The 13,167-nt window shown below is 40.1% G+C and overlaps 1 protein-coding gene across 1 annotated transcript; it reads right to left on the bottom strand.

Annotated features, from left to right (window-relative positions):
- Positions 1 to 520: 520 nt before the first annotated feature.
- On the bottom strand, positions 521 to 2,426 carry LOC140856900 (peroxidase 5-like). Its single transcript, XM_073255118.1, has 4 exons — positions 2,157 to 2,426; positions 1,672 to 1,869; positions 1,262 to 1,427; positions 521 to 1,159 (listed from the first exon to the last, which is right to left on the bottom strand). Exons 1-4 carry the CDS (start codon positions 2,373 to 2,375, stop codon positions 741 to 743), a joined length of 1,002 nt encoding a protein of 333 aa, XP_073111219.1. The 5' UTR covers positions 2,376 to 2,426; the 3' UTR covers positions 521 to 740.
- Positions 2,427 to 13,167: the final 10,741 nt, after the last annotated feature.

Genomic DNA, 13,167 nt, shown 5'->3' with positions numbered 1-13,167 from the left:
TGGCTGATAGAATCTCATCATTCTAGAAAGATGTTCAGATTTTGTTTTGATTAGGAATTTTGTATTTTTTTATGAGAACAGGAAAGTCTGGACAAGGAATCCTCTGGTGCTCGAGTTATAGCATATTTCTACAATTGCCGAGTGGACCAATCTCATCGAAATATCCTGATTTAACCCTTTTTTGTTTTTGTGAGATCCTAGCTTAATAGCTAGCTGAGCAGCCGACTGTATTATCAGCATTTGCAAAATACAAAAACACCAAATTCGGTATATACGGCAGACTTTGATGAAGCCATGTAGAACCCTAAGGGAATTTATCCAGTTAGAGGCCACTCATGTGAAATATCAAATGCAACTTGTCTTGCATTATTTTTTCCAAAATGGGAGTAACATTTAATCAGCACAATATTTTACCAAAATGCTCCTCACTTAGTTTTCTTTTTATGTCTTTTAAATAAAAATAAAAATTATAATCTATAGAAGATTACAAATGGGGAATCAAGCCGCGCATACTGCGATATAAAAACAACAATATTATCACTTTGGATTACGAAGAAAAACATGTCTTCCGACTTTATTATTACATATATCATCATTATTAGATCTCACATCACTCAAGGATTTAAAATAAATGATGAAAACTAACCAGAAGCACACGTGACTTTAAAGTACTAGTAACCACTATTAAATAGCCAAGATACGAAAGAACATCAGGCACCGCGAGTAGTGCATGCATGTGGTCAATGGAATCCGTTCACCACCCTACAATTTTCTCTTATCTCTCCCTTGCTTCCAGTGAGGACTCCAATGTTGCCCATCTTCTTCATTGCTTCTCCGAACTTTTTCTGGAAGGCCAACCCGTTAACTGCATTCTCCCACACCTTTTGTGCCGTAACCGGAGTTGACATCAAAGCCTGGTCGGAAGTGAACAGACCACGATGCGCTAAGAGAGATCCATAATAGCTAGTGTCAAACGTGGTTGGACTATTTGGATCCATTGGCACCTGCTGGTTTGCACCACTGCTCGTATTCGGGCACTTCTGTTTCAGTTGGGCTGCATACACTGGATCCAAGCTCGGGTCTTGGCCGAAGGTTGAGTTGAAATTGTAGAGTCTATTGTTGAAGGAGCTGCAGTGAGACTGGCCAATTGTATGTGCTCCTAAAAAATGCATTTACAAGAAATTAGTTAATTAATTTCCTTTCAAGGTTTCGTAGTCAACACGGTACTAGAAGAGTACTGCATTCTTCTAATGCAATATACCTGAGAGGGTTATCATGTCATCCTGGGTCAACCCTTTTCGAGCAAAGCTCCAAGTCAGTTGGTTGAGGTCAAAAAATGGGGGAGGGAGCTCTGTCAATGTCTCGCTTGCTTTTGAAACCCTTCCATCTCTTCGGCCTGCAGGGATTTCGTAATAAAGTCCTCCACTCTGTGCAAGATGAGATATGAATCAATCAAAGTTACGAGATTTTAAAGGTGACCATCGAAAGCTCCATGTCTTAGTTAATTAATAGCTGGCCAGCGTTTGTGGTCGTACTTTTGTGAAAACTTCATGTTCCGTTCTATTATTATTGAAGTCTTGTGGAATGTTAATATCTCTGCTAGAATCTAGGCTTCCGTTGGTTGGAGTATATAGGACTGGTGCACTAAGAAAGTGAAGCAAATTAACCTACCAGCACAACAGCATCTCTGGCAGCAAACGCGAGTACATCGGCACAGGAAACCTTTCCCCTGCACTCCGCCTCCAATCGTTTCTTGGCATTGTCAATGATTTCAAATGCCTCCGCTTCCAGGCTCGGATTGTTTGGTCGACCATCCTTCTCTGCCGTGTTATCTGGCGTGGAATCAATGAGAATTGATCCATCGCAACCCTAACATCACAGAATTCCAAATGCCATTTTATTTATTAAATATATATAGGTGGCGGTAATTAGTTATTCCAGCAATACAAAATTAACAACAATGCATGAAAATATAAGAGGCATTTGGAACCCAATTTTCAACGTAAAACACAAATCAAGGATGTTACAAGCAAGGCATAGGCACATATCATTCTTTTGTGGAACTTTCGTAGCTAAAAATTGCACCACACAACCAAGGCAGGCCATTTTATGAGGCAAACAAGAGAAAAGAAACAAAAAAAGTTTGGGGAACCAACCCTAACGAAGCAATCATGAAAGTGCATCCTCAAAAGATCGGCACCCAAGCCAATGTCGGCTGCCATGGCCTTCTTAACCTCATCCATAACAATGAACTCAGCTTGAGGGCAAGTCTTGAAATAGTAGCCCTTATGGAGCTGAGCTTCTAATTTGGTAGCACTCAGGCAGAAGGCCAACACAAAGGCTAGCAACACCCGCCCTCCCCTTCTAAAAGCCATCGCTATCTCCTTTTCCTATCTCACTCCGTCTAGGAACTTGGCATGATCACGACTTGCATCGAATGACTACTATTTATAAGGAAAGAACGTGAGAGAAGTTTCGTTATTTTACTCATTGAGCCGTTTATTTAGCGAGCGATCGAGGTCGTGTGCGAAGAGCTGGAAGCGGATGGAGGTTGGGGCCAAATGGTGCCAAGTTGATCGGCTCCCCCAAATGATAGAATTAAATAGCTGTACTTTTGCATGTAAAATAATTAATGGCAAGACGTGTGGAGGCGTTGCGAATGTAATATATATCCAACTTGCTCGCCGATCAATTGCATATCTAATTAGCTATTGATAAAGCTTGAAGTTGAGGATCGACGAGTTGAGAACTTCCTTAGTTCGGTTCAGCCGAAGAGTCGCAGTTCTCACCCGGCCATTTGTGTATCACAAAATGGTCTATGATTGATAACTAGATCTCTTCAATTCAACCACAAACCAGAGAGGAGCCAATTTGCTAGCAAATCAAGCTAGACCTAATCCAGAGTATTGGTCAAAAGATTCAAATGATATGGGGTCATCACCTTCGAAGATGCATGGCCCAACAAGAGTACTTTGCATGAGGACCTATTTAAATTTGTATTCGATTTCACATCATGTGTGCAACCGGAAAGCCTGAGATATATATTCTTAATTGATAAATTTTTAGCTTTCTTTGAGAGATCCAAGATCGATATAAATGCATGATATTAGAGCCATGATGACTTATATAGTCTTGGATATATTATTAAAAGTACGAGCATTATTGGTGTTAACCATGGGTCAGTCATAATTTTTGTGACTTGACAATTCTAATTAGGGCATCTTAAACATGGAGAGTGTGCAACTGATGATATCTAAAATGCATCAACTATCCAGTCCACAAGTAAAAACTAGTTTATCATATCATTAGATTTTATTATTCTTCCATTCTAAGTCTTAGATGTGGGTAGAGTGCAGTAAAAGGTACTTCATGTGCATCAAGCTGTTCAGCAAATCACGGAACAAACTCAAATAATATATAGTTAATAGTACCATAAAAGTCAGAGGCCAGCAGGGAGGAGATGGGTATTCATTTGTGGCCTATTCTATTCCATTAAAATTCATCATAATCCTTGACAGATTGCTCACCACTACCTCAATTTTCGCTGGCATGCAAGACGCTCTCGTTGTCTGCTAGTTCACATACTTGAACGGGTATTTCGTTTGATCATCCCTAATCGAGGCAGAAATGATAAGATTTTTTTGGGGGGGGAAAAAAAATCGTGGAGGAACGCCCGTCATTGGCACGATCAGATTTCGGGTCAACCGAAGGTGTTCCGGTCCCTACCCTTGCAACATGTCACGTTTTTCCTTCAATATTTTATTCGATTACTTCTACCAGACTATCCCAGTTTAAGACTTGAGAGTACTTAACAAGGAACGTAGTCATGTTTAACATCCACCAGATCTTCCAAGCATGGTAGGTAAGCAAGTATGTAACAATTTAAGTTAGTCAAGATCGGAGTAATACTATATATAATCATGCCGTCGCTTTAATATTATATAATCAAATGGTGCAGGAAATCCTGCTCTTTTATTCTTGGATCGACTCTTCCTAGCTTCCACGTTAGACCATCACATCTAAAGCTTTAATTGGTTGACATTGACTTTGTGACATGATAGCATTTTATGGCCATCAATCTACAGCTTTTCCTGAACCTTCTCCATCTTGCTTTTAGCATGAGACAGAGAGGGAGAAATTATTGATCCGACCTGATCCAAAGTGGACTGCACATAATTTAATATTGAGGATTTGGGAAACGGGATTGCATGCATGATAAGTGTGGTTAAGAGGAGAAAGATAATAACTGTATGATAAGACATTCGTTAAGAAAAGAAAAAAGAAAGAAAACAGATTAAATAATCTATGATCCATCGAATCAGGTCCAGCCAATGGTTGACCCTAAAGTGGAGAGGCATGATTCCAATTAGGCAACTTGGCTGGGAAAGGAGGGAGCACTCACTGGCGTCTGACCCAATCGGTAATTAAAATCAACTAATTCCCGGCCTCACTCAACAACCTAAGCCCAAGCAGTCTTCAAAATGTCCACCCATACACAATCTGGCACAGGGTTTGATTGAGTTGGATGGACTTGGTCGAGTTTCAACTAAAATTTGGATCGGAAGCTTATTTTAGAACGTGAGGCTTAGGTCACTACTTCTAGTTTTCTTCTCTTTTTTCTTTTGGGTGGAGGGGGGGGGGGGTTGTGTATAGAACACTACTTCTGGTACTTAGTTTTGGATTCCTATTGCAGAAATTTGTGCGTGATTTGACATCAAACCAAGTTGACAATTTCTGCAGAGGCCCACCTCAGTTAAGCATATCGACCCAATCTAGACTGCAAGCCTAAATATCACATGGATGAATAGCATTATGGTCTAACCACCACCTACTTCAAGAGGATTTTCGAACTTGATGTGGACCACTTTAATCACTACGGATAGAACTGAACAAGATCAAAAAGCAAAATCCACCACACGAAGCCAATTGCAAGTCAAACTTTTGAAAGCCATAATTTGATCATTCAATGCTCGATTTCGATGACTATTTTTTTTTAATTGAATTTTTTTTTTTAAATCTATGATATGACACCACCCCATTAAGAAGATGGTGCCCCTAACAATCAGACCAAAATTTTTTTGTCTAGATCCTAAAATAGGTCAATTGAAAAATTTTCTTTCGAATAAGATTTTAACTGACTGTAACTTTCAATTCGAGAAGAATCCGATAGAGCAATATCAGACAGAATTAATATACAAGTCAAGATCTATCTCCTTATAAATTTTAGCTTTTTCTAAATTATTTTTACTAAACATATCTATTTTAGATAAAAAAAAGTCCCGTTAGAACTAGAAGAAGTATCCGATCTAGTTTGTATAAGGGCCGATCTTATTATTATAAATAGAAGATATATACCTCATTTTTAATCAATTAAAAAAATAAAAAAAATAAAAGAGATTTAAGTCCTACTTTAAAAAAATTCATGTCTTCTTCTAACTTTTCTTCGTGAGATTCGAATGTGAAAGAATTGTGGCCTGCAAGATAATCACATTTGATATGTGATAGAAACTTTACTGTTATTACTCCCAACTCATATATGATATTTATTATTAATCAATAATAAAGAGATATTTTTTTGATTCATTATTTGCTGTGTCTTAATTAATTTGTAAGATTATGATGAACCCTATAGATTAGGATAATGATTTTTGTGGGCATATAAGGTTCATGTCTATGAGACCTAAAATCCTAATCTAAAATAATCCTAGTCATTGAATTATTGAGTCAGAGATCAATAATTTTGGAAAGACTAGCACATCCTATATATGGTCGATGAAGAGGGTGGTTGATCTCACAATCACTTATGTAGAAATACCAATACAAAAATATGGGTACTCATTGGGATATGAGTACACTAATTTGATCCATTGAGAGAATATCTTATGGAAGTCTTACTTGCATATCAAAAGATGATTTTCTAAGTGGGAGTTGTGCAAGTAATCTTTAGACCTGAGATTATTATAGAACCTTATACACATAAATTCATATTTTATTTCATACTCAATCATGACTAAGTCATGAATGGGGTGTTCTGGATATAGTAGATTGTTTATAAAAATTGTAAGTAGATCAATAAGAAATCGATCACTCCAAGTAAGAGGAGATAACATCCCATATATTCTCGTATCAAGATAACTCAGGAAGTCTTTAACCAAAACAGTATAAAGATTAGATTGGATTTCTTATACTTCATTTGAGTTATCATTGATTGATAAAAAATCAATAGAAACATGTATTTGAGTTTGACATAATTTCATACTCATGAATATATTCAGGATGCAGAATGATCGAAGGATTTAATTGCACAGTAACTTGCCATTGAAAGATATTTTGATAATTTTTATCAAATTTTATATTTTCTAGATAGACATGACATGTTGCTAGACATCAATCATGTCTTGTGGGTTTTTTTGAATTAAAGTGATTAATTCATGAGATAATTAGAAAGAGTTCTAATTTGACAACTTGGGCTAGCTTAGGTTTGACCTAAATTAATTAGATAGAGTCTAATCTAATCAGATCAATATGCATCCAAACCTACTATTGGCTAGATGTGGAGCCTATAGGGTCACACACATTAGAAAATTAATCAAGAATAAGTTTTGATTAGTTGGTTGGACCAAAGGAACCAACTAGAATTGTTAGGAAATATGCTAGTAGATGTGGCACAAACCCTAGCTCCTTAATTAAGCTGATTTGATCAAAATCTTGTTGATTTGATTAACCCAATTGAGCTATTAATTAAATTGGGTTAGGTTCTGACTTGGATCACTTTTATCTAGATTTTTATTGGACTTAATTCAGCCATTTGGGGTGCCATATATAGAGTCCAACTTGATAAGGACTCTATCATGTTTAGCGCCACATGGATAAGGCTGAATTGTTTTAGTCGGTTGAGGTATTTTAAACTTCAGATAAATTCGATCTCAACACCTATGATGAAGCTCTCTCAGCCCTCTATCAGCGTGATACAAAGTTTAAAGTGTGCTATGGCCTGGTGGGGTGTGAGACACCCCAAAGATCTCAGCGCATGCGGAAGGAATTAGCGCGAGGAGTTGCGACTTCATGCTGAGTTTCCTCTACACTGGGATATATTCACACATCAATTTTTATGCCATCAGAAGCCTCATTCAGTTGGACATCTACATGGCAAAATCAATTTTTTTTTTATTTGTGGAGAGGTGCTGAATGCATTTCTTATTATGGGCAGATGCGAGAGAAGACTAAATCACCGTATCTTATAATTAAGAGTCCTTCTCAAATAAGACTCTTAATTTTTGATACGCTGATTTAAGGAACTTGTAAATAGCCATATCTGGATTCTCTTGCACCCTTTCTATTGTTATAAATAAGGGGTAGCAAATCAGTTCAATTCATTTCAACTTTATCCAATTAGTTCTCTTCCTTGTCTTGTTAAGACATTATCTAGATATTGAGATAAGTCTGCCTCATTTTAAGATAAGAATTTAGGAAAAAAATTAGAGGAAGGAAGAGAGGATTTAAGAGTCCAAGTTTAAGCCAAAGAGAGGCCAAGTCCAAGTCGAGAAGTGGGTTTGCTCAAGTTGGATCAAACCGAGTTCTATAGGTTAGAACTCATCGGCAAGTTTTTCAAGAAAGGAGTCCTATTTTTGGAGCAATTTTCATGTAGATCACTTATGGAGGGTATACGCTTGTGTATTTATGAAATTAAAAATTTAGCAAAAGAGATATTTATCTAAACCATATATTAATTATCTTGTTAATTATTCATTAATTACAATTAGTCAAGAGATCTTGGATCTGGGGTTTCAGGCATCATGGGCTTCATGATAATAAATTTTTGAAATTCACTATTCCACTATACTACCCGAACCCAACAGTGGTATTAGAACAATCTTGATTAATTCAATTAATGATCAATTATGATGTATGATATGCAAGTCATGTTAACATCAGTAGCATGATAGCAATTATACATTATATATTGTTGATTGCCACTAATTAGGTGTTTCACATAAACCCTAATCTATATTAGAGATATATTTACATAAGTTAGTCATCATTCTAACATTAGGTTGTCTTATAATGATGATATAAATACTACGCATCAGGCATATCATGCTATGTTGGAATTGCTTATATGCTTATAAGTAGTATATTATCAAATTGTATTGGGATGTGTATTAGAGACCTTTAAAGCCCTCTTAAAAAATTATATTTAGTTGTTGTATTGAAAATTGAAAGCAAATTCATTCAAAAAATAGGTGATCAATTGATGTCTAGGAAAGTGGTTCTAGGATGATAAAGAGTTTGTGATTTTTAATTGGATCCATTTCTTACTTGGCCAAATCATTTGATGTCTTAGACAAGAACGGGAGACCTCCCACCTCTCTCTCTCACTTACCTAGTCAATTCGATTTATTTAAATCTTGAATTGAAAATGTTTAATGATTAAGATACTACTAATGCCTTCCTTCATGCTAAGTCAAAATTACGTCAAAAACTATGATACGTTTGTTGTATAATATAAAGCCTACTATAGGGATTGATGTGGGATTGTCTTCATGCATATAATGCTTTATAGCATATTTGATGATGTTGTTTTATTGTGTAACATGTTAGGTGGATGTCTGGCCAGGACACCACCTCCCAAGATCCTTTCAGTACCACGCGATGCAGCAGGAAGAAAGAAGAAACAAAACAAAAGGAAAAACAATCAAAATACGTGGATCAGCCACAAAAGGGCTCGCCTCCACGGGGCATGCAAACTTCACTATGAAAAGAAAATTTTACAAGAGGAGACCTCACCCTCAACTCTTGTACACTCAATTCTCTCTCACATGAAGTTTTCCTCACAAAAGCTCTCTCTCTCTCGGAGACCCCCGTGAACCCCTGAAGAGCCTGGCGACCGCTGTCCAGGAGCCTCCTGCTCCTCTCTCACAGTGCTCTCGCCCCTCTCTCTCTTCTCGGTTCGTACGGCAGCGAGAAACCCGAATCCTCACAACCTCTGTTCGTCTCATGGCCTTTTAAAGGCTTAAACATAGGTTAAAACACGATTAGAGAAGGATTAGGAATCCTAAACAAAGCCAAAAAACCCTCCTGGACCGTCGGATCAAGACCGGGAACCACCCATGCCGTTGGATCACGCTCCGGTCCACGGAATAGTGTCGTGGACTGTGAGAAACGCGTGGGAAACGCCCACGCGGTCCACAGACCGCGCCGTGGACCACCCGGTCCACAGTGGACCGGGGCAAGGGGGCCAGCAGCCCGCTGGCTTGGGCCGGCCCGCGCCTGGGCCGCGCGCCCGGCCTGGGCCGCGCGCCACGCTGGGCAGCGCGCCCGTCTGGGCCGTGCCTACGCGCGGGCCTGCGCGCGCCTGGGCCGCGCGCCCGCCTGGGCCGCGGGCGGTCCTCCGCCACCTCGATTCTCGTGCCGACTTCAAAAGCTCGTATCTCCTCTATCCGAGCTTCGATTCAGGTGATCTTAGTCTCGTTGGACTTCGTTTTTCACCGCGAACCTCGCTGTGGGCTCAATATGGGCTGAATCTCGAGGTGTCAAATCCTAACAATCTCCACCTCGACTCGATATTCGGCCTCCTCCAAACTTCGAGAGCTTCTGGATCTCCTCGCCCCCATGCCCTGGGGCAATCGCCTGCTGATCATGGATTGGCAAACATGGGAGTCGAGCCAGGCTGCTCGATCCCATCTCCGTCATATGCTGTGCTCCTCCTGACCTGAGACCTGCTCGGAGCATCATCCTGCGGCAATAGGAATCTTACCTTGCGACGTCGCCTCTCATCCTTCCGAGTCTCCTGTCTCGTACCCGATCCACCTCCTGGAGCTCCACCTCGCTCTGGGCTCCACCTGGCTCCGATGCTCCACCTCGCACTAGGCTCCCTGCCAGGTAATAATGTCCTCTGCTCTCCTTCTTCCCCTCCAGCACAATCCTATCACCGCGTAGCACCCTCAGGATTCCTCCACCAGCTACCGTCCTGTAGCCTCTCGAATCCAGTCTGCTAAGTGAGATAAGATTCCGCCTGAAATCGGGTATGTATCGGACCTCCCCCAATCTCCTCACTGCACCGTCATGTGTCCTCCAGCTGACCGTCCCAATACCTTTGATCGCACAGCTCGATCCATTCGGCAGATATACAGTGCTCTCACTGTTCTCCAGGGAGTCAAACTGCTCCTCTCTGCAACACACATGATAGGGGCATGCAGAATCTAATATCCACTGCTGGAAAGAAGTAGATACCTCGTCAGATATCTCCAGGACATCTCCATCTGAATCACTGCCGGTCGTCGCTACAGCAGCCACCGTCCGATTTTTCAGTTGAGGGCAATCTCTGGCTAGATGCCCCAACTCCTCACACCGGTAACACCTGGTTTTGCTCAAGTCCCTCCTGGACTTAGACCGCCCTCGTTGTGATCTCCTGTCGCTCCGTCTACCGCTTCCTGCACCTCCAGAAGTCACCAAAGCTGAGCTATCGACACCTGAGCTCGAAGCTGGGTTCTCCCTCCTGAGAACTTCATTCTGGAGTATCACCGCGGTGACCTCGTCCATCTTGATAGTGCTCTTCCCCACTAGAAGAGCAGTCACCAAGGACTCGTACGAAGAAGGAAGCGACGCCAGCAAAACCAGTGCCCTGGTCTTCTCCTCAACTTCTCGCCAACGCTGAGAAGGTCGGTGAGGATCTTCTGGAAGTGGCTTAGATGCTCCTGCACGCTCTGTCCCTCAGTCATCCGCAGTTGGTAAAACTGTCTCCAGAGGAAAAGAGTGTTGGTGAGAGACTTCGTCATGTACAACTCCTCGAGCTTCGACCACAGCACCGTCGGGGAAGTCTCGCTCAGCACATGGATCACCACCTCATCCGCCAGATACATGCGGATGGTACTCACCGCCTGCATCTGTAGCCGTTTCCAATCCCGCACCTCCATGGTGGTTGGCTTCTCATCGTACAAGAGAGCATCGATCAACCCCTGTTGGATAAGCACGTCCTTCACCCTTGCCTGCCACAAGGAGAAATTGCTCTTACCATCGAACTTGTTGATCTCCATCTTGATTGTTCCTGTTTTCTCCATCTTCAGTCTTGCTCACTACCACTGCAGTCCGCGTCCTTGTACTGTCTTGCTCTGATACCACTTGTTGGGTGGATGTCTGGCCAGGACACCACCTCCCAAGATCCTTTCAGTACCACGCGATGCAGCAGGAAGAAAGAAGAAACAAAACAAAAGAAAAAATAATCAAAATACGTGGATCAGCCACAAAAGGGCTCGCCTCCACGGGGCATGCAAACTTCACTATGAAAAGAAAATTTTACAAGAGGAGACCTCACCCTCAACCCTTGTACACCCAATTCTCTCTCACATGAAGTTTTCCTCACAAAAGCTCTCTCTCTCTCGGAGACCCCCCTGAACCCCTGAAGAGCCTGGCGACCGCTGTCCAGGAGCCTCCTGCTCCTCTCTCACAGCGCTCTTTTCCTCCATCCGAGCTCCGTTTCAGGTGATCTTAGTCTCGTTGGACTCCATTTTTCGCTGCGAACCTCGCTGTGGGCTCAATGTGGGCTGAATCTCGAGGCGTCAAATCCTAACATAACACAAGGACAACATTATTCTAATATGACTATATGGAAATGAAGATTCTGACTAAACTAAGATATTATAATTTATTGTATAATACAAGACTATAAATGTCTTAGAGATAGGAGTCATGTTGAGAATTGCATTAGTTGCAATTAGAAAAGAAAATTTTCTACCCTTGAACTCATGAATGTTTGTTGTATAATATAAAATATTTGTGAAAAATTGAGATCTCAACCCCACTAAAAAAATCAAGATAAGATTTCTCGCTTACCATAGATGAGGGCTATGGTATTCATAATAAAACAGTGAGAAACACAATTAGATTTAAAAGTCCTCATCTAGTTATTTTTGTCATCTTGAGTAGTCTGCTTATATATTATTTTTTATTTAATATAGATTAAATTTTAATAGCTTCTTCACTATCACTGTGGGGCATTTTAGATGCTAATAAATTAATCGATCTCAATTATATGAATTGGTTAAGAAATTTAAGGATTGTATTAACTCAGGATAAAGTCTTCTACATCCTCGACTCTTCGGATCTAAATCAATCGGAGAGAATGCTACAGAGGAGGAAAAGGCCACATATAAAATATGATAAAATGACAATTTAACTATCAAATGTATCATGTTGGCTTCAATGAGCAATAAGTTACGGAGACAACATGAGAACCTCAGTCCATATTACTTAATCTTAAAAAGTTATATGGAAAGCAAAGCAGGACCGCTCGATATGAGATATCGAAGCAGTTATTCTGAGCCAGAATGAGTGAGAGCTCATCCATCCAAACCCATATTCTTAAGATTATTGACTTAATCACTCGATTAGATCAAGTGGGGTTTGTTATAGATGGAGAGCTTAGTTAAGACTTGATCCTGCAGTCACTCCTCAATTTCTTCTCTCAGTTTGTCATAAATTATTATATGAACAAACTGAATACTATCCTACCTGAGCTGTTGAACATATTGAAAATAGTCGAAAACCATTTCAAGTCAGAGAAGGCTCTTCTTCTTCTAGTTGATAAGAAGAAAATAAAGGTAGGAAAGAAGGATTCTAAGAGAAAGCAGAATCCAAAAGGTAGCATCTAGAAGAGAAAAAAAGCAAAGAAGGACTTTGCAAACGGTACATGTTATCATTGCAGTAAGCAGGGACACTAGAAGAAGAACTGCAAGAGCTATCTTGCAAGTATGAAGCATGATGCAAGTGGAGCATCAAAAGATTTGTACATGATACAAACTAGTTTATCATTGAGTACTTCAACTTCTAATTCATCGGCATTGGATACCGCTTATGGGTCTTATATATGTAAATCATTATAGGGACTACAGAAAATTAGAAGTTTGAAGAAAGATGACTTTGAGATTTATGGCATGAATGGAGAGCCCATTCAAGCAGAAGCTGTAGGCAGGCAACTGATAAGCAGGCAACTGGTAAGATATTGAAGTTAAAAGATTATTATTATATGCCCATTATCATTAGAAATATTATTGCTATACCCTTATTATTGAAATATGGATATGAAATAAAGGCTAAGAGCAATTGTTGTTCTATTTTCTATTCTAATGAATTTTTGAGAAATGCATATGTGGATAATGGTCTCTTTAC

This window comes from Elaeis guineensis, chromosome 4 (assembly GCF_000442705.2).
Source record: "Elaeis guineensis isolate ETL-2024a chromosome 4, EG11, whole genome shotgun sequence".
In the NCBI taxonomy this organism is placed as follows: Eukaryota; Viridiplantae; Streptophyta; class Magnoliopsida; order Arecales; family Arecaceae; genus Elaeis; species Elaeis guineensis.
The sequence above is the reverse complement of the archived record's forward strand: the minus strand, read 5'-3'. Positions and strand labels throughout refer to the sequence as shown.